Source organism: Bipolaris sorokiniana, assembly GCF_000338995.1.
Source record: "Bipolaris sorokiniana ND90Pr unplaced genomic scaffold COCSAscaffold_2, whole genome shotgun sequence".
NCBI lineage: Eukaryota > Fungi > Ascomycota > Dothideomycetes > Pleosporales > Pleosporaceae > Bipolaris > Bipolaris sorokiniana.
The window spans coordinates 698349-718058 of record NW_006911896.1 but is presented as its reverse complement, the minus strand read 5'-3'; the positions used below and the strand labels follow the sequence as shown (position 1 = coordinate 718058).

General features: G+C 50.9%; 8 protein-coding genes across 8 annotated transcripts; 4 read left to right on the top strand and 4 right to left on the bottom strand.

The window, feature by feature from the left end:
• Positions 1–212: 212 nt before the first annotated feature.
• Positions 213–431, top strand: COCSADRAFT_79246 (uncharacterized protein; the record flags this gene model as incomplete). The annotated part of the gene is made up of 1 exon (XM_007697619.1): positions 213–431. A coding segment is annotated over one exon (219 nt), but the record flags the coding sequence as incomplete, so codon positions are not given.
• A 1353-nt stretch (positions 432–1784) lies between these two features.
• COCSADRAFT_108232 (uncharacterized protein) lies at positions 1785–3524 on the bottom strand. The gene is made up of 4 exons (XM_007697618.1): positions 3258–3524; positions 3044–3194; positions 2485–2958; positions 1785–2432 (listed from the first exon to the last, which is right to left on the bottom strand). Exons 1-4 carry the CDS (start codon positions 3284–3286, stop codon positions 2052–2054), a joined length of 1035 nt encoding a protein of 344 aa, XP_007695808.1. The 5' UTR covers positions 3287–3524; the 3' UTR covers positions 1785–2051.
• A 328-nt stretch (positions 3525–3852) lies between these two features.
• On the bottom strand, positions 3853–5259 carry COCSADRAFT_108224 (uncharacterized protein). Its single transcript, XM_007697617.1, has 3 exons — positions 4972–5259; positions 4682–4909; positions 3853–4625 (listed from the first exon to the last, which is right to left on the bottom strand). The coding sequence occupies exons 1-3, from the start codon at positions 4991–4993 to the stop codon at positions 3958–3960; spliced, it is 918 nt and encodes a 305-aa protein (XP_007695807.1). The 5' UTR covers positions 4994–5259; the 3' UTR covers positions 3853–3957.
• Positions 5260–5620: 361 nt separating this feature from the next.
• COCSADRAFT_178010 (uncharacterized protein) lies at positions 5621–6592 on the top strand. The gene is made up of 2 exons (XM_007697616.1): positions 5621–5636; positions 5689–6592. The coding sequence occupies exon 2, from the start codon at positions 5872–5874 to the stop codon at positions 6460–6462; it is 591 nt and encodes a 196-aa protein (XP_007695806.1). The 5' UTR covers positions 5621–5636; positions 5689–5871; the 3' UTR covers positions 6463–6592.
• A 376-nt stretch (positions 6593–6968) lies between these two features.
• Positions 6969–10714, top strand: COCSADRAFT_167379 (uncharacterized protein; the record flags this gene model as incomplete). The annotated part of the gene is made up of 5 exons (XM_007697615.1): positions 6969–7959; positions 9436–9479; positions 9563–9709; positions 9764–10640; positions 10695–10714. 5 exons carry the CDS (start codon positions 6969–6971, stop codon positions 10712–10714), a joined length of 2079 nt encoding a protein of 692 aa, XP_007695805.1.
• Positions 10715–11249: 535 nt separating this feature from the next.
• COCSADRAFT_33077 (uncharacterized protein) lies at positions 11250–12293 on the bottom strand. The gene has a single exon (XM_007697257.1). It carries the CDS (start codon positions 12123–12125, stop codon positions 11502–11504), a length of 624 nt encoding a protein of 207 aa, XP_007695447.1. The 5' UTR covers positions 12126–12293; the 3' UTR covers positions 11250–11501.
• A 262-nt stretch (positions 12294–12555) lies between these two features.
• On the bottom strand, positions 12556–13720 carry COCSADRAFT_33076 (uncharacterized protein). The gene is made up of 2 exons (XM_007697256.1): positions 13487–13720; positions 12556–12959 (listed from the first exon to the last, which is right to left on the bottom strand). The coding sequence occupies exons 1-2, from the start codon at positions 13586–13588 to the stop codon at positions 12747–12749; spliced, it is 315 nt and encodes a 104-aa protein (XP_007695446.1). The 5' UTR covers positions 13589–13720; the 3' UTR covers positions 12556–12746.
• Positions 13721–16830: 3110 nt separating this feature from the next.
• On the top strand, positions 16831–17932 carry COCSADRAFT_268888 (uncharacterized protein). Its single transcript, XM_007697614.1, has 2 exons — positions 16831–17073; positions 17318–17932. Exons 1-2 carry the CDS (start codon positions 17049–17051, stop codon positions 17809–17811), a joined length of 519 nt encoding a protein of 172 aa, XP_007695804.1. The 5' UTR covers positions 16831–17048; the 3' UTR covers positions 17812–17932.
• The last annotated feature ends 1778 nt before the right edge of the window (positions 17933–19710 follow it).

The following is a 19710-nucleotide window of genomic DNA, read 5'->3' as shown; positions in this document are numbered from 1 at the left end:
CGCCAGCTAATATCTGCTCTGCCTTCCGTGGCGCAGGCCTTATTCCTCTCTAACTAGACGCTGTTCTATCAAAGCTTGATATAAAGCTCCGTACGCCTACTCCACCAGCTGTTCTAGAGGCTCTCTGGCAGGCTCGTACGCCTAGCAACACACGCGAGCTTAAAGCTTAATCGACGTTAATACGCGATCGCGTTTAGCGGCACTAAGGCTTATCGCTAGCTTTAATTATTGCAGCAATTGACCAGCTTAAGAAGGGGGCAGAGGTAATGATACTCTCGGCTGAGCTAATGCGCGATCGGATCACTAGCCTTGAGAGAGCTAATGCAGCAGTAACGAAGCGTAGGCAGCGTAAAAAAAAGCGAATACAGAAGCAAGGAGTGCTAACAAAGGGAGCTGGAGAGGATCTACTTGCTCAGCGTGAGGCTGATTAGCAGATTGCTCATGAAGAGCGTCAAGGAGGAGAGCGATCAGGTGCTAGTCGCCAGGCTCTTGCGCGCTGTAGTAGGTGTAGAGAGACTGGTCATAATACGCGTACATGCAAGAAAGATACTATAGGTACTACTTAATATATTATATTAATATATATCAAGATAGTTACATTGTGGTGGCGCTATACGCTTATAGAGGTGCGTAGGTTTAGTGGGTGCGCGACTCGCTTGCCTGCGCGACTCGCTTATCCATCACGTTATTGAAATAGCGATAGTCATGCATTCACGTGGTAAACTAAGTAGTGGACAGACGAGCTCCCGAACAAGCCTTTAGCTCAAGAACTGGAATTAATGGGTGGGGCTGGGTTCGGTACGTAGTTAGGTACGTAGATGGGTAGAGTTTGGGTAGAGCTTACTCACTCTGCGCTATCCCGCACATGATACTTCTTCTCTGCAGCCAAAAAGAAAAGGCGAAAAAAAGAAAGATATACGAGAAAGAAACACATGCATGAGAAGACAAGAGCCGTACCAACCGTATGCAGCCGGCAACTAAATACAACCCTAAGCTAGAAAATTCTAGCTGCCCTGACATGTCGTTATGTTTTCTTTTCTAGTGATTGCTTCTAGAATCCAGCTACTACATTTGGGTCTTGACTCGTTACAAACATTCTCGCATTAGCCGGAGGGAAGAATAAAAGGGAACAAAAGTGCTTTCCGGTGGAGTGAACATTGGATTGTAGATCGTTCGATTACGTGCAGAACGCTAGCCTGGTGCGACGATAATGACGAAAGTGGTGGTGGTGAAGGTTGCTGTTGTAATGGTGTTTCTATGCATACGTACATGGTAATCTACATACACCGCAACATGTTACTCTACATACGCGCGGAGACACACCCACACAAACGTACTCCCTGTGTATATCGCATGAGTGAGGTTCTAACTACATTCGTTCTTACATACATGCATGCGCTTACAACACCATCTGCATTTGTGTAACCCGTCGGGTAAATGCAGCGTACATCTTCTCAACGGCTCCCTCTTTCCATGGCATTCTGTCTATTTGCTTTTTTTCATCAGTTTTACACATCAATCTGTTTTCGTTGTAGATTGCATGCATGACCAGCAAGAGTACGGCGTCAACCGAATTAGGAAAACTAGGATATGTTCGTTGGTGCATTTGCACTACTTCATGAGCATGAGGTGTGTGTAACCTGCAAGTCGTTTTGCTGTTGAGGTTGAGGTTGGGGTATGGGGAACTGAAGCGGTGTGAAAAGGGCAGGTGTGAGTGCGAGATAGTGGCGTTCGTTGCGGTGACAGTATTGTTGGGAAAATACACGAGAAGATAACTTGGTGGAGGATTCATGACCGATGTGTAATCACTGGACAGGAAAAAATATAGTGGTGTCTCCCCGGGGTCAATATACAGACAGTGGGCTGTTGCTAAGTCCCTCTTTCCAGAGCTGACAGTTACCCTTTTCCAAGACAACTTGTCAATAAGTTGCCAAAAAGGAGACAAGATATTCAGGTAAAACACCACCATTCCCTCATTCTTCAAAGGCAAACGTCACTAAGTGCACACTCATGATATCTTTCTACGTTGATGTATCGTATCTAATCGCATTTTAGAAACCCTGCCTGAACTTGGGCGCATATACCTCTTCCAGGTATTTTGCGTCTTCATCACTAAGCTTGAAGTGAATGTTCTGTACCGCTTCTTCAATTCTTTGTTTGCTGCCCAACCCGATGATGGGGCAAACGCCCTTTTTGATAGTCCATGCTGTTGCAATGCATGCCATGCTGACGTTGTTCTTCTTTGCAACCTCTTCCACTCGCTCAATGATCTTCTTGTCAATGGCGTCTTCCCTCGAGTAAACGAGTAGGTCCTGGAATTTATCGGTTTCTGCACGCTTCGTAGATCGATCATTCCAAGGGCGCGTGAGGGCACCACGGGCTATGGGCGACCATGGGATGAGACCGACGCCAGTGTCTTGACAGTATGGAATCTGGACGATTTGTTAGAGCGGCCCGCAGAACTCCCTATACTCTGGTGCTTACCATTTCGCGCTCCTCCTCGCGGTAGAGCAAGTTGTAGTAGTTCTGCATTGAGATAAACTTGTGCCAACCGTTCTTGTCTGCAATATTTTGCAGTGTTTGGAACTCCCACGCAGCCATTGAGCTGGCGCCAATGTAGCGTACCCAGCCCTTCTCAATAACATCGTTCAGGGCCTTCATGATTTCCTCCCTGGGTGTACCACGATCCAAACGATGGATCTGGAGGACATCAATGTAGGTGCCCAATCTTTCTACACTCTTCTCTACGGCGTCAAAGATGTGCTTGCGACTCAAGCCAACTTGATTGACCATCTCGGCATCGTTGATGGATGCTTGGGCAGTAGGAACGCTGGGGTCTTCTTCGATGACGCCGAAGTAGCATTTTGATAAAATGACAACCTTGCTGCGCGGAATATTGTACTGCTTCAGCGCTTTTGCAATGATCTTTTCGGAGATACCGTGGGAGTACATGTCGGCCTTGACAGCGTTCTGTTAGCCCTGCTTTGACGTATGCGCTACCATTGCGATGATATGTAGGAAGTCGTCCGGGGGACAAACATACCGTATCCCAGGTGTTGATACCGCACTTGTATGCATGCTCAAGCAGTGGCAAGCTTTCAGCTTCGTCCAGAACCCATGGCTGCCATTTGGAAGACCCATAGCTCATGGCACCCAAGATGACCTTTGAGACTTTGAGGCCAGACTTTCCTAAGCTATTTCACATGAGCATACTTGCTATTGGAAGCCCCAGTTGCTCCCGGCAGTGAAGAACTCACTTGACGTATTCCATCTTCTTCTCTGCCATTGTTGCGTATGTATATGGGGCCTCTTGTAAATTTGTGTGTAGGGAGTCGTGGGTGACAGTTTTTTCGCGATTGTGACCTTCGCAGCAAGGCAATGGGGAGTTTATAAATCAGGTGGTAGTGTTATTGAAGGAGAATCGCGGGGTTTACTGTAAAAGCCGTTCAGCTCGTCCGGCTTTAAGTCAATTAAATGAATTCAAGCCATGGAAGGCCGGGAAGTGGACTCGCCGCTGCCAATCTACGTTCGATAATGTAGCCGTTAAAGTGGGGGTGGGATTTAGCGGAGATATTGCCAGTGGCGTCAAATGAGGTGGGGTTGTCGGAATTAAGCCGCGGTAAATGCAGTACCGCGATGGCAATAAAGCCAACATGGTGGTGTCGCTGTTCAACGTCAACAAGCCAGATATTGTAAAGCATGTATTGTGCACACACATAATTTGTGCAAGAAGCCGCACAGTCTGAGTGGTGGATCAATGAAGACAAGTCATCACGCGTCGCATGGGCACAACAGTATTTGAGCGAACTCGAAGCCCGTAGGCAAGTGTGGATGCATTGATGAGGCTTTAGTAGCCGTATGAACTATGAATAAAACCGACCCGCTTTAACGCAGCCCGTAGGCTGAATCATGTCATAAACGCCATACCCAGAATGATATCGTAGACTGTCGTCACGCTTACTGACCGCCACGTAGACGGAGCACCAAGTGGAGCGTGGACTCCTTCTGGATATTGTAGTCGGCAAGCGTCCTGCCGTCCTCAAGTTGCTTACCAGCAAAGATGAGACGCTGCTGGTCAGGAGGGATACCCTCCTTATCCTGAATCTTCGCCTTTACGTTGTCAATGGTATCGCTTGATTCCACCTCCAAAGTAATCGTCTTGCCGGTGAGTGTCTTGACGAAGATTTGCATACCACCACGCAGACGGAGCACCAAGTGAAGTGTCGACTCCTTCTGAATGTTGTAGTCGGCAAGGGTACGACCATCTTCCAACTGCTTGCCCGCAAAGATTAGACGTTGCTGGTCTGGAGGAATACCTTCCTTGTCCTGAATCTTTGCCTTAACGTTGTCGATAGTATCCGAAGACTCGACCTCCAGCGTGATGGTCTTTCCAGTCAGCGTCTTGACGAAAATCTGCATACCACCGCGCAGACGGAGGACGAGATGCAGAGTAGACTCCTTCTGGATGTTGTAGTCGGCAAGGGTTCGGCCATCCTCGAGTTGCTTGCCGGCGAAAATCAGACGCTGCTGGTCTGGTGGGATGCCCTCCTTGTCCTGAATCTTGGCCTTGACATTGTCGATGGTGTCTGAGGACTCAACCTCGAGTGTGATGGTCTTTCCGGTGACTGGGAGTGATGTTAGTGGCAGCTCCAACGTGAGCGACAACCAGGTGGCAACTTACGAGTCTTGACGAAGATTTGCATACCACCACGGAGTCGGAGGACAAGGTGGAGGGTTGATTCCTTCTGAATGTTGTAGTCGGCAAGGGTTCGGCCATCCTCGAGTTGCTTGCCGGCGAAAATCAGACGCTGCTGGTCTGGTGGGATGCCCTCCTTGTCCTGAATCTTGGCCTTGACATTGTCGATGGTGTCTGAGGACTCAACCTCGAGGGTGATGGTCTTGCCGGTGACTGCGAAGCTGGTTAGCAGCTGAGGCGCGGTACAGGCCGAGGTGGCGATGGCTACTACTTACGGGTCTTGACGAAGATCTGCATGGTTGCGTGTTGTCTTCTGTGTTTGATGTGTGATGGGGTTGTGTATGTACTGGAAACAGCTCTGTTTGGTGCTGTAGGTTGAGGGTAAGAGTAAGGAAAGAGAGAAAGGGCAGGGCTGGCGGAGAGGTGGCTTATATGGAGGCAGGCTGAGGCAGTGACTGGGTCAAAGGGCGAGTAATGATGCGATCAGAGTCCGTGCACCAATCAGCAGCGGCGCACGGGAACATTCCGGCTGTTTCCACCGCCTCGCCGCAGCGCTGCCCGTCACCCATTCTTTGCCGCCGTCTGTGTGCTATTATTCAGCCTGGCAATTCACTTGCTGCACTAGAACTCCACCCGTTTGTTGCCTCCTTTCGTCGCCGCCTCGAGTTCCATGGTGTTGTTGGTGTTGTGGCGACTATGGACTATCATGGACTCCAGCTCTCCCCCCGCTGGGCCCACCGTTATCGCCTGGAGCCTGGACCCCCCCTTGCCCCCCCGGGCATGTGACGTATACGCTCCCAAAGAAGCCAACCGCGCCTCTGCGGTGCTCAAGCAGACCACCGCCTTCACCGACCCGGTACCAGACGCCATACGTGTACATACAGTAGAGTACTGTACAGTCCGCAACCGGAACCTAAAATGGTTGACTGCATTATCAAAGGTTGGTCTGATGCCTGTCAGAGCTGCTGTCGCGCTATATTCAATGTGCCAAGGCAACTGCGACAGTGAATCTATTGCGCAGCCCCCGGGGCGAAACTACTCATCGCGCATGGTCAAGCACGCCACTAAGTGTAGAACTTCACTTCCAGACAGCATTTACATCGCTCGGAAGGTATCAAGCATGCGCCAAGTGATGAATATGCAGCTGTGACGCACACAAGATATGTGATCATGGTATGTCACAGCCGCATCGCGGGGTAAGTCTTTCTTCTACTGTCCTGAATCCAGCTCCTATCCACGGCGTGATTACGGTTACCGCGGCCGAACTTGCACGTCAGACCTTCTCGAAGCCCAGTAATCGACTCCCTCTATCGGCGCGCAACCGGATTAGTCGATTTACGACGTGCTCCACCTCCGCAATGGCGACCCCGACGCTCACAAATCCTTCGCTGACAGCCGCCGTGTGCTCGCTCGAACACAGGGTATGGGCAGCGCTCTGCAGCTCTGGCTCCGATATTATCCCACTCTTGTCGAGCAACCCCGTCATGATATTTCCGGGCGACATGATCCTTAGCTCTGTGTCCTCACCGACCGTTCACGAGATGCTTCAGGGCCCCAATTTCAGACCTTGGAAATCGTATACTCTCAGTCATGACGAGGTGGTTCAGCTGGGCAAAGATAGTGCGCTGATTTATTATCGCGTGGAAGCTGTAAGAGACAATGAGACATTCAGAGCCATTTGTTCGAGTGCATGGGTTCTCGAAGGTTCCAGCGAGAGTCTGGCGGGAGAATGGAAGATTGCAAGCCATCAGCAGACCCTGATCTAGATGATATATGGTACTGGTAATATGAGAGTATGCCAAGTGTGGCCTCGAGGTTGACTCGATAAACGCTACTTATCCAACCAGGATCACAAACTATAATTAAACATTTCCAAGCACATCACCTTACTTACAGCATTGCCTTTTCTTTACTTAAATGCTACAGCATGGATTGTGCAAGGCCCCCAAACGCACCAACATAAGCTGAACTGATGGCGACGGCGATCTCCACATCGCGCGGGCGCAACCACTAGCGTCCGCTCAGTGACGTATGGATCTTCCGATGTTCCGTTGCTGAACGACCCCCCAACAGGGGGTCAAGACCACAAGAAGCAACGAAACCAGCACCAGCCTTGCTATCACTTTTCGCTTTAACCCTATCCTTCTTTTAATCAATGAAGACAGCTGTCTTTCGGCAGCTTGGTCAGTCGTTTTTCTTTCAACCAACCGTCACTGTTCCGAGCATATATCTGCCATTACGTCTACACACGTCTACAAAGCGCCTGAGCAATATGGCAGTCACATATGCTGCAGCCGTCAGCATACCCAACGGGGCACTGCGGCAACCAACAATCCAAGCGCGTGCCTGCTCCGACCCTGATATGCGAGCATCGTTTGAGGCATCAGCAATACAGACGCACGGAGCCAAGCAAGAGAAGCAGAAGCCGCAGCGGCCTGGAGCAGGGGTCAGGGCAAAGACGAGTTTCCGGGGGTGGGCAACCAAGAAGGAAAGCAAGACGAGTCCGAAAGCTTTGCAACAGCAGCAGTACCACCAGAGAAGTGATTACCAGCCTTATATTGTCGAAGACAGCCGACCGTCAGGTCACTACCCTAGGGCAGAGCATAGGCCCAACTCTGGAAACGAGCAAGAAAATGTCTACGTACTTACGCTCAAGGTGACGGATGAGCTTGCAGAGTCCATGGAAGAGATGCGGAATCGGTATTTCCCCAAGCACCTGAATCGCACGGGTGCGCACTTGACGCTTTTTCATGCACTGCCCGAATCCAAGATGGAGACGCTAGTGCAGGGACTGGCACAGGTAGCAAGCAGTGTAAAGCCGTTTGCCGTCTCGTCTGGCAAGCCGTTCCGCATGCGCAAAGGCGTAGGAATCAATGTTGACGAGGGGTACCAGGCGATGAAACACGTGCACGCTGATTTGCAGTCGCAGTGGGCAATCTTTTTGAGTGAGCAGGATGCTAGTGGGTTCCGGCCGCACTGGACTGTCATGAACAAGGTGGACGATGAGCACAAGGTTGACGGTGCTTTTTCCACTATCAGACAGGAGCTGTCTGAGCGCAATCAGGAGGGGCAGGCCGTGGGGTTGGATCTGTGGAGGTATGAGCGCGGGAATTGGATCTTTGCCAAGGAGTTCCTTTTTGGCGACGCCACTAAGACTCCTTCAAAAGCGAGTACATCTGGGTCATCACCGGGTAGCAAAAGCTCGACCTGGTCACCTCGTCAGGGTGAGCAGAGTCCTAGTGGAGGTCCTGAAAGGAGGCCCAGCATGTTCAAACGGGGAAGTAGCGTCGGTAATGCCTTGCGGTCGATGAGCTTTCGACGAAAGAGTTGATCGATGTATCGCATGTGTGATGTCGTGGAGTACCGCGTATCTAGACTCGGCGTATGTTGTCCCTTCTGTACTAGAACATGTATAATATACTCACAGTTTGATGTTAATTGACCCAAATTAGCCTGTTGTTGGCACGAAGAAACCTGCAGACGGAGGGACTTGTACGACGTGTGGATTCTTTGGGTAGACTTTGCCAGGGTTTGTGGCTTGGCACCGCCATTTAGTGCATACGGAGCACACCGGTTGTAGTACCGGGTCTCCCATGGCCATGGTTCGTAATGGCCAAAGTGGCGGCATGTACTTAGATACTAGAGTACAGAGACGTGGGCACATGAACTGCTAAATATATGGAGGATTGCTTGACGACACCATAAGCTTTATTTACAACAGCGTCAGCATGTAGCATGAAGGCATAATGGGGTGTCTGTCTCGCCACAGGTGTACAGTAAGACGCGCGTCGCATAATGTTTGAGTCCCTTTCGAGGCCTATCGTGAGATGTGTGGAAGGGGGGCCACTAGAAGAGCCGTGGGTATGCGCCCTCGTACTCCGTACACACTGATCATGCGTACTTGTCAGCCACAGTGACAAGGCGACGGGCGGCCGTCACCGGCTCGGAAGTGGCCTGTGATTGGCCCGGCACCCGCCACAGTCGTCAGCCACAACCCGTCTCAAACCAGGGGCGTGGATCGCTTCCGACTGCGTGGACCGGGCGTGATCAAAAGATTCTGTTGCTCCAAAGCCTCCAATTTCACAGCATAGAGGCACGTGGGACATTCTCAGGGGAGAAGCGGTACAAGGAACAGGACTTGGGAATTGCGGGCAGCATGACCGCAGTTGAGGTAATTGGTACCTGCTCAGCTGCCGTCTCGTGATGCGCCGTTGGCAGCAATTGGCGGTGGTATACGACGTTACCCGCAGAGCACTGTGACCCTGTGCTGCAATTAGAAGCGGATAGGCTGAGTGATCAGGGATGGTCGCATCTGGGCCCCGAATTCTGCAGGGGCTGGTGCCGTTAGGGGACAATTGACGAGCGTAGCGGCCGACGGGCTGCAAATGCGGTGGGTGAAGAAAGGGGAAGCTGGACGCTAGAAGCTCGGAAGAGGCCAGGGAGCAGCTTAGCTCCGCTAAATGTGGACGCAGTACCAGACCATATAACATCCAGCTGGCCTCATCACACACCGAGCTCCCTGGCTTTGACCTACTTACGCATCCGCTTCTGTCCTCCCCTTTGCAAACCTGCCTTTCGCTTCTAGTGCTTGGAGCACCCCATTGCTAGCCTTCACAACACCACCGCCGCCTAATTCCTGACCACCGCCCCTTCACAACCCCTTCACAGCACCACCGCCAACATGAAAGGTATGCACACTCAATTGTGCTCCACCTACGCACAGCTAACCGTAGATGCAGCCATCATTCTCGTCGGAGGGTTTGGAACCCGTCTGAGGCCTTTGGTATGTCTCTCCACACCTCCGCCGCCTTAGCGAGCCCCGCGTTGGCAAAAGCAATGAGCCGCAAAGCTGACGCCCAATTGCAGACCCTCACCTACCCCAAGCCGCTCGTCGAGTTCGCCAACAAGCCCATGATCCAGCACCAGATTGAGGCCCTTGCTGCTGCTGGTGTCACCGATGTTGTCCTTGCTGTTAACTACCGCCCGGAGATCATGGCCGAGGCCCTCAAGACCGTTAGTAGATGCCTCCCATGATTATGCAGAACATTCCAATAACCGCCTGTGCAGTACGAGAAGCAGTACAACGTCAGCATCACTTTCTCCGTCGAGACCGAGCCCCTCGGCACTGCCGGTCCCCTCAAGCTCGCCGAGAACGTCCTGGGCAAGGACGACTCGCCCTTCTTCGTCCTCAACGCCGATGTCACATGCGACTACCCCTTCAAGCAGCTCGCTGAATTCCACAAGAACCACGGTGACGAGGGTACCATTGTCGTAACCAAGGTGGAGGAGCCATCCAAGTACGGTGTCGTTGTACACAAGCCTGGTCATGCCTCCAAGATTGACCGTTTCGTCGAGAAGCCCGTCGAGTTCGTCGGCAACCGCATTAACGCTGGTATTTACATCCTCAACACCAGCGTACTCAAGCGCATTGAGCTCCGCCCTACATCGATCGAGCAGGAAACTTTCCCTGCTATTGTCAAGGATGGTCTGCTCCACTCCTTTGACCTCGAGGGTTTCTGGATGGACGTTGGACAGCCCAAGGACTTCTTGTCCGGTACCTGCCTCTACCTTTCGTCGCTTGCTCGCAAGAACTCCAAGCTGCTCACGCCAGCATCCGAGCCTTACGTCTACGGCGGAAACGTCCTGATTGATCCTTCAGCCAAGATTGGCAAGAACTGCCGCATTGGACCCAACGTCACTATTGGACCTGACGTTGTTATTGGCGATGGTGTGCGCCTGCAGCGATGCGTACTTCTCAAGAACAGCCGTGTCAAGGACCACGCCTGGGTCAAGTCGACCATCGTCGGCTGGAACAGCACCGTCGGCAAGTGGGCACGTCTAGAGAACGTCACTGTTCTTGGTGACGATGTTTCAATTGGCGACGAGGTCTACGTCAATGGCGGTTCCGTGCTGCCGCACAAGTCGATCAAGCAGAACGTCGACAGTAAGTTATCCATGTGTTCTTCATTTAGTCGGTACACCAACTAACATTACCTAGCACCTTCGATCATCATGTAAACGCGATACCCGATCGGACACGACCGAGCTCTACACTTTTTAATACTGTGTACTTTCTTTGTATATTGCGCATACTACCCGGGCATATAGAGTGCGCAGGTGTTTCTGTTTCTCAATAAGGGCGTCCAATCATCCTTTTCAGCATATGGTTTTACGAAACATGAACACATGTACACTCAAAAAAGCGTCTAAGAAAGGCTGGGATGCTTTTTCTTTCTCCTCTGATATCCTGGTTTCGGGTCTTTTTTTGGCGGGTGTCAGCGGAATGGGGTTTTGTGGTAGTAGCTACAGAATCATATTTAGAGACGGGGTTTAGGGGAACAGAAAGAAATGAATGAAGATGGCGGTGGCATAAATGAAATGCATATTATAAGATATTTATTTAGTGTTTATTGAAGTATAGAATGTATATACTTGTGTTGATGTGGATTCGTGAATGATTGGTTCCGTTTTGATAATTACTAATCAAGTGTGGGGAACAACAAGGATATATGGATGTACCGTGCAATCAGTAGTAGTAGTAGTAGTCTCTCTCTCTCTTTCTAGGCACATGTACCAAATCTTCTCATTTGGTGTATTCCACCTCATCTCACACACTCCTCATCCTCCCTTTCATATTCCTATACTCTCCCTTCTCTTCATGTCAACTACAAAAAAAGGTAAAGCCATTACATGAAATGTCTGTATCCTGATCACTTCTTCTTCTTGGTAACTCCACTGCACTGTACCTTTTGCATCTCTCGTCCCCCTTTCCCTTTGTCTGCCCTAGTCTTCTTGCTCTTCTTGGTCACACGAGAAGTCGTCCCCTTAGTCGCAGTGGCTTTCCCTTTTCGTCCCGCGCGCCGCGTGGGTCTGGCGGCTGGCGCTGGTGTCGGAGACCGGAGTTGTGAGGACGGCGGTGGGCTGGAGAGCGGAGAGGACGTGTATTGTGGGCGTGGTCGTGGTGGGAGGTTTGATGCTGGTGAGCTGAGATGAGTTGGTGGAGAGGAGAGGGGGGAGGATAGTTGGGGAGAGGGTGCGGGTGAGCGGGTGGTGTCTTGCGCCTTGGTGAAGATGTTGACGACAGTGATGGAGTGGCGTGGTTGCGGGAGTTGTTGGTGGGTGGTGCCCGGAGTAATGTAGGTGTGAAGTCTTGTTCTTCTTCTTCGGTCTCTCGCTCGGAGTTTGTGATGGTGGTGGTTGGTCGGTATTCTGGGCGGAGTTGGTATGTTGCTTCTCCTTCTCCTTTGCCTTGGACGGCTTCGGCCATGTACTCAAAGACGGCTACGACGGCGTCTTCATGTCCGCGACCAAATCCGTTTATGCGGTCTGTAATGTCTTCGAGACTCAGCGGTCCATTGCTGAGGACTCGGATGAAGAAGGTTTCAATCTCCTGGGCTGTGGGCGCTTGAGTGGTGCATGGAGATGACATGATGAAGTGTTTTGATAATCTTCAAGATTTTCTTTCTGTGTAGCTGAAAGAAGAAGATTGGAGCGGACTTGCGTGAGCGAGGGGATGGGGATAGGGATAGGTCTTTGTAGTGTACTGAAAAGAGGTGAATAAAGAAGAAATCTGAGACAATGGGGTTGGTGCCTTGAGACAATAGCCATTATGGATAATGACAAGGACGTTTGGAATACTACGGTGAATCTGCCTCAGTGGCTTGTTATTCTCCAGTATTGTGTGTTATTGTACTGGTATTTTGGAGCTCATTGTATATAACATGAGATGATGTTCTGGTATTATGTTGTAAGTCGAGTGAAAATGAATTGTATAATAAACCTTGAGCATGGGTGAATGTGTGGTGTTTGGCCAAGCGTTTGCTACCTCACTCACAAACAGTAGATTCACTAAAGCAGAGTTTGTGTAGAAATCATTTTAATTCGTAATGTTCGTCATACTCCATGTCCTAAATCGTATGCACAGGGCATCGTCATACAATAGCACCTGTGAGCTGGAAGGATGGACAAGGTTGGAAGCAAAGTGAAGAGATGCTGTGCAAGTTTGCTCTTCCAACATGCCGACTTCCAAGCACTTGTGACTTCAGATACTCTACTGCATATCGGAGTAGATAATCAATGGCTTTGCCTCAAACCTGTGCAGCAATTGCTTCTTGATTCCAGCATGGACCTCATCAGCTTGGTCAAAGTATTCCATATCGGTTAGAGAATCAAAGACACAGCGAGCCATGAGGTTGTAGCCTTGGCTGCGGTGGTCGTCGTAGGGTGCACTGGCCTGGGCCAGCTGGATGTATTGCTTGCCGTCCTAGAAAGATGACGTTAGCTTGTATACCAGGGTACAAAGACAAAGCACCTCGGCAATCACGAGGGCACAAGATTGGCGGGTAGGGTATATTTAGCACCATGTCGGCTAGGAATGAGTAGCCTGAGCTGCCCACATGCATCGCGATCACAAGGAAGTTTCCGCGATATGCAGACTCCCACGACGGTCACTCCACCCCATTTTTCCTAGTCGCGGCAGTACTCTGCATCCGCCACGTACCGTAGCCGCTCGAAACATGGGCAAGCGACTAAGGAAAACATGTAGCCATGGTACGATTCGTCCACGGTGAGGAATTAAAAAAAAGGCGCAACAGATGCCCCGAGGGCGATAAGATTCTGGGCGTGTCGGAGATGACGAAATGGGCCTGACGTGCATGCACGGTCCGATTATGTAATGCGCATCGGGGCGCTGTGAAGAGCGGACATAGTATGGGTGCCTTCCTCTAAGGGAAAGGTCGGGCATAGACGACGGTCGGAGTACGAGTCAAGAAGCGTACTTTTCTAACGTACCTTTGTTGCGTCTTGGGCCAGAGTGCTGTACAGGCCGATTACTTCCTGGATGGTGTCTTTGTCGCCGATCTTGAACAACGTGAGGCGGACAATCTTGGGCATGATGGCGGCTCGCTAAATTATTGGGCGGGTACAAAGTAAATTCGGTGGGTGAGTCGAGTCTAGGCCTGGTGTATAGGTTGACGTGTGGACAGTGTTGAAACATTGACAGCACACAGGGTATATGTATAGGTCGTGGGCGTCGGAGTCTCAAGCTTCGGCATAGGTGGAGAGCCATGTGAAAGCCAGCGGCCATTTCGGTTCCCCTATGGTTTGCATAGGAAAAGTTTGAAATGAGCTCCGTACTTTTGATATGGGTGCTTTTTTGCTCAGGATACCGCAGTCGCAGAAGGCTGCCCCCAGCACCACGGGCATCATGTAGATACGTATGTGGACAGTCGACATGGCGATATGGTGACATGGGTATATGTGTACATATGTACATGTGTACTTAGATTGCGACTAGGCTGATTGATGCCCGTCGGACATTGGAGAGCGACCAGAACTAGCACAGGAGTTATGAAAGAGGGAATCCTGGTTGACAGCGGGGTTAGGCTGCGGGGTTCTTTGCTGCCGCCCGTCTGGACTGGGCACGAGAGACGGCAGACATGGTGAGCCAGTACCCAATACCGGGGCATTTTGGCCGCTATGGTATTGTTGCCCGTCGAGCACGGAGGGGAGTGGACCGAGCCTCTTGTCGTGTTGCCCTCGTATTGTGATTGTGCACGTATGGACGGAAAGAAGCGTGAAGGCAAAGTCACGGGATTGGAGCGTCTCGGGATGCCCCCCACCTAGTCGCAGCCATCGGGAATAGGACATGACCACAGGCCGGCCCCCCTCCCCTCTACACACGTATACGTAGGTGTGTACATGCGTATGTACATCCAGCTAGCAGCTTGCCCTGCAGGCCCGTCGTCAATTGGAAGCATGGCCAGTGTCGCTATCACGGTCATGCAGCGCGGCGAGGCTGAAGACGAGGGCGAGGCAGTGGCTGGTTGGAGTGGTGCGAGAACATGTGGGTCTTAGTACGCCTAGTATGGATGGAACAAGGCCGATTTGAAGACGACATGTACTCGAAACAGGACGCCTCCTCCATGGCCGCCATTGAACCGCCGCTGCTTGTTCCGGACTTCGGTCTGTATTGTCTCGCCTGCTAATGCATTCTCAAGAGACATCAGTGCGCACAGAGAGGGGCGCATGGCTGTGCCGGACAACGACGCCTCCTTCACCGCCTATTTTGCAGCTTGAGGGGCGCGGGTGGCCGTGCTTGCGGGTGTACGCTCGCGTCATCCACAGATCTCCCGCGCGCGAAACAGGCTGCTGAAGGCTTTTTGCCTTGTCCACATGGGGGAGAGACGATGGCTGGTGCTGGAGTAAGGCGGCCGGCTCGATATCACAGGACGACGGCTATTGTGTTCTTGTCTAGTCGTCGATAGTCATGGTTGCTCGCGCTTCGTTGCCGCCATGAACAAGCGCCCTGGCCCCGCACCATGTACGTAGTGTACTTGGATATGTACATACTATGTATATGCCGTACACATGTAGGCAGAGAGAGCATGTATCGACCACCGCGTTGGATCGGCGCCAGGCAAAACACGGCCGTTGCTGGCCCTGGGACCTAGCATGCACCGCTGCCTGTCGTGAACCGCCTCGACCTATGGATTCACCGAGATTATGCGTCCGCTCCACGACGACCTGCTCTGTGCTCACCCAACCTTTGTACCGCTGCTGCTCGAACCCACTACGCGGCAGGCCAGACATCGAGTACACGCTGCAGCCGCCCGACGCACGATCCCTCTGTGTCCAATTCAGAAGAGAGAGGAGAAAATCTTTATCTCGTCCTCGGCAACATGCTCTCCATCCATCTCTGCCTCGCTCAACCATGGCACTGTGGACCCAATCATGACACTGACACTGGATCGCTGCCTTCCGTCAACGCCTCCAGGGTCTGTCAAAGTGGCATTGTGAAATCTCTCGCAATGGCCCGGCAGGCCTGCGCAGGAACGCATGGCCCCTACTGGCTGCTCCCCTTCTCGTCAATCACGGCCTGTCCCAAATCTACTCCACCAAATCTTGCCATGCTGCTCTTGCTCCAGCTCCAGCTCCAGCCCGAGCGAACCCCCGGCACACAATCTCCACAGTTGCCAATTTATGCCTGCATGGACACGGTTCACAGTTAACAGCCGTTGACCCTTTGCCCCATTGAGATACAGGCGCATTGCAAAGCAGCCATGATCTGGGGGCCGTGCTCGCTGCATGTATGCGTTGGCAGTGACGCCTGATGCTTTCTGGTAGCACCAACCCCAGGTATCTCGACATCCCTCGAACGCATCAATCAGCTCCCCTCATTTGACCGCTTGGCCACGCCCACCCCTGATAGCCCCATGCTATGCCGAATGCGATGCATTCTCGCTTCGAGCCACTATGCTTTGCATCCTCGCTCCCTCACAGAATCGTGTACAGGCTCTCTCCTCCGCTGCCAACCTCAAGCGCTTCAAAGGGCCCCCCCCTCTAGCTGACTAGCCGACCCATTTTTATTTTGCTCTGCCATGCATGTTTGGTCTAGTCTTGCTGAACCCCTCTAGGCCCTGCCCCCATCCAAAAACCCTACATGGAAACTCCACGCAGTCTGTCGCCAAGGTTCCCTGGTTTCGGTACACTTGTCAAAAGGTTGCAGAGTCTGACGTATTTTTTTTTGCCTTCTCCCCTCCTCACGTTGCATATTGCATTAGTGGGCCCTCATTGCAGCGAGAAACGCGAGAAAAGAGCGCCCGTAAAGGGTGCATGGCTGCCACTTTGTTGTTTATGCATATTTGTTAGGCGTCTAAACCTGCATGTCGCCGATCGAGACATGTCCAGCCTTGACGAACGGGTTACAGAAACTGTTTCCGATCGACAGCCGTTTTTTTCGAGCGCTACTGCGGGCAGCACGGTGGCAAGAGTGAACCGGTGAGGCTGTACCTCTTGAGGTTTGACTCTTCTTACTAGCCGTAAATTCTCGAACCTCTGCCGTTGGCTCCCTTCTCGCCAGCACATACTATGGGTCTCTCTCTTACAGAGCCGCAACAGGACCCGCAGCTTATTCATTTCCGCAAGCCCTCTTGCCTCTCGGTTGCTACTGGTGGGCGAGACGCGCTTGGGTACGTGCTACACTGGTCTGGTGCATTATATTACTCCATCCCACAGTAGGCACTTATGCTTCCCCCACCCCCGTTCGACTGACTGCAAGCCGCTCCCTCTTCCTTGCCCCTCATACATTGGCATCCTCCCTCTTCCTTGAACAGCTGTCGTTTCTCTATTGGCACCTGTCAACCACACCTTGAACTCAATCTGCTGTACAACCACTGCCACGACTTACCTCCCTTCGCCCTGCCCTACCGCTGCCGCCAACAAACGCTTGCCAATTCAGTAATTCCTGTACAACTGCAGCCCTACTTTTGGACGGCCAAGTCGCCATTGAATCACCCATTCGTCATTCCCAATCGCTCCATAACACGTCAACCACCAAATCCGTCCTTTCAATATGTTCTACGTCATGTACCTGACAGGTTAGTACCCAACAGGCCCCTTTTTTGACAGTGTACCGTGTGTTCGGGTATTAGTTGCCATGTGAGAAATCACATAGAAGCACCAATTGGCGTGGGACTGTTTGTCTAGTACTCCTGCCTAACCGCTTAGTATCGAGGGACCCACATGACCAGGCGTTCGAAGGGATACGTTCTGATCAAGGTTTCTGCACAATGTACTTTGTTTTGAGTGCTCGACGATCCAAAGACTAACCGTTGACGATAGGTCTTTGCCAAAGGCGCCACTGGCCCGACCCACTCTTCCAGACCTTCCGCACACGCTACGGCTACGGCTCAACTGTACGAGTAAACAACCGTGAATACTCTACAGATGTTGAGTATGAATCCGAGGAGCTAGCCAAGAATGCCGCCGCTACCAGAGCCTACATGATTTGCCGCAACTTTTCGGTAAATGATGGAATGTACCCAGGACAACGACCCGGCGAGGGAGCTCAAGGCCTCCCAACCCCAATTGGAGCGGGCCGACGGAATACGACCTCATCCAACGACTATGACAGCTCAAGTACCATCAGTGGTGGTACGAGCCCTAGGAGTTCCGATTGCGGCCTTGACGCCGCACAAGCGGCTGCCGCGGGACGACGACCAAGCAAAGCTTCCGCTACGCCATCTACTCCATCTGCATGCTGCTGCGGACGCGGCTACGTCCGAGCCTATGAGCGGTGCTCAGGCTGTCTCCAGGATGCTGGTTACCGGGTGTAAAGAAGGAAATATACCTAAACGAAAAAAATAAAACACTCCGATGGATCACGACACCAACCAACATGGCCATCATGATAATCAAATACTTAAGCAACAACGAACGACACAAGATCTTACGAAACCCCCTACAACCGCATCGATGTTTCCCACTCCAAAAAGACTTGAAGAGCCCAAGCTCAGCGATACCAATGACCCAAATGACTACGAACCTGTTTACATCTATTCTTACGAAATGAAGTGCGATGATGACCCTGTTTTTTTTTCGGCTCGAAACAACGACACTTCTCGCTTCCTGTTTTCCTTTGATCTGTTTCGAGATGGACAGTGTATTGTTGCCCTATCCCCTGGCTGGGTCAGAGATCACAACGTGCGTGTGTATACATGCATATGCACTAGCAATGCGCCAGACGATCTCCCCTCTACCGGACGAATCACACGAACCCTTTTCCGCTCATTCTACACCTTTCGTTTTTTTTTGCTTGATTGCCCATTCCTTCTGTTTCAGATGACTGCATAGCGACGGCATTGAAGCGTTTTAGCGAACTGAAGTTTCTTTTTTTTTTTAGCCACGATCCCGACACTTTTCGGGCCTCGTTGTAGACGAGCAAGAGAGGTGTCGGGAACTGGTATACACATCAATCGGATATTGATGTGACAGAGGAGGGAAAGGAAGAACTGTATAGTTATTCTATATCTCCCCTGTTGTTTTCTTAGGACCGGATGTTCCTTTTCTATCTTTCAAAATTGGATCCTGAGATCAAAGTGCTACGAATGTAACGAGTTTTTTTATGCTATTTATCCATCGCCTCTAGAAGTGACTTGGACTTTTGTGCAAGTCAGCTAGAAAGAATATTCCTAGTTTACTGCGTAACTGGATGAAAGTTCTACTGTCCCTCGTTTTTGTTTTCCTCTCGGCTTGTGAAATACCCCAGATGTGTATGCGGGGGAAAAGAAAAGTAGCAGTGTCATAAATAATACTGCTACGCATGAGCCACACAAACTATACATCCTTGTACCTATAGACTTTTGGTGATCTTACTACCGCTGCACAAGATACCTCACTGCATCTACACATAACACACTCGAAAAGAGTCCAACCCACATGTAGACCATAAGCCAGCAAAAAGAAGAAACACAAAACAACAATCGACAAACTAGACATGCCAACGCTCTTCAAACTCCTTCTACCTTCTTTCAACTCATCCTTCTCTTCCAATCTCACCCCTAAGCTAACCTCTCCTGCCAAACTCACCCAACCATCCAACCATCCAACCACTTTCATCCATCTCCAAAACAAAAACAGCCCATAGCACTTCACCACATCCATGCATATATCCACCAACGAATTGACCAACCAACCTCTTCACACACTTACACCACTCCCCAATGCCCACTGATGCCAACCCGAACAAAACAGCCCAGGAACCCAAAGTACTAAAAAAAAGAAGAAGAAGATCAAGTCTAAAAGAAGATTGTATTTTTCATTCCATCATTCATTCATACAACAGACGAAAAAAAAGAAAAAAGTCTTATTCCCACACGGCGGCACACACACACACATACACATAACACAACAACACACAGTATACCATCTCTCTCTCCCTCTCTCTCTTAACCAACAAAGTCAAGAAAAAAAACAGGAAAGAAAAGGGGAAGAAAAAATAAGTACAGGAAGAAAGAGAACCAAAAAAAGGTTGTAAAGAATAGAAGAAGAAAACGAGCAGAACAAACAAGGAAGGGAGGGGGACCTCAATAACAACAAACAGGTGATGAAATCTTTTTTTTTTCGTTTCTCTCTCTCTCTCTTACTTCCCTCCTACTCACACAACAAAGAGACGTGGTGTGGTATATAAAGTGTGTCTCGGAAACGAAAGAGTTATAAAAGAAAAACCCCTCCCC

What these genes read in the sequence shown, in the direction of transcription:
- COCSADRAFT_108232 (XM_007697618.1), bottom strand. Translation starts at nt 3,286, where the DNA reads ATGGCAGAGAAGAAGATGGAATACGTCAA. An exon ending in AAGAAGATGGAATACGTCAA is followed by an intron (nt 3,195 to 3,257) that starts GTGAGTTCTTCA and finishes CATGTGAAATAG; the next exon opens with CTTAGGAAAGTCTGGCCTCA. An exon ending in GCGAGGAGGAGCGCGAAATG is followed by an intron (nt 2,433 to 2,484) that starts GTAAGCACCAGA and finishes CAAATCGTCCAG; the next exon opens with ATTCCATACTGTCAAGACAC.
- COCSADRAFT_268888 (XM_007697614.1), top strand. Translation starts at nt 17,049, where the DNA reads ATGTTCTACGTCATGTACCTGACAG. An exon ending in CTACGTCATGTACCTGACAG is followed by an intron (nt 17,074 to 17,317) that starts GTTAGTACCCAA and finishes CGTTGACGATAG; the next exon opens with GTCTTTGCCAAAGGCGCCAC.
- COCSADRAFT_178010 (XM_007697616.1), top strand. Translation starts at nt 5,872, where the DNA reads ATGTCACAGCCGCATCGCGGGGTAAGTCTTTCTTCTACTGTCCTGAAT.
- COCSADRAFT_33077 (XM_007697257.1), bottom strand. Translation starts at nt 12,125, where the DNA reads ATGTCATCTCCATGCACCACTCAAGCGCCCACAGCCCAGGAGATTGAA.
- COCSADRAFT_108224 (XM_007697617.1), bottom strand. Translation starts at nt 4,993, where the DNA reads ATGCAGATCTTCGTCAAGACCC. An exon ending in GCAGATCTTCGTCAAGACCC is followed by an intron (nt 4,910 to 4,971) that starts GTAAGTAGTAGC and finishes CCAGCTTCGCAG; the next exon opens with TCACCGGCAAGACCATCACC. An exon ending in GCAAATCTTCGTCAAGACTC is followed by an intron (nt 4,626 to 4,681) that starts GTAAGTTGCCAC and finishes CATCACTCCCAG; the next exon opens with TCACCGGAAAGACCATCACA.
- COCSADRAFT_33076 (XM_007697256.1), bottom strand. Translation starts at nt 13,588, where the DNA reads ATGCCCAAGATTGTCCGCCTCACGTTGTTCAAGATCGGCGACAAAGAC. An exon ending in TGGCCCAAGACGCAACAAAG is followed by an intron (nt 12,960 to 13,486) that starts GTACGTTAGAAA and finishes TCATCTTTCTAG; the next exon opens with GACGGCAAGCAATACATCCA.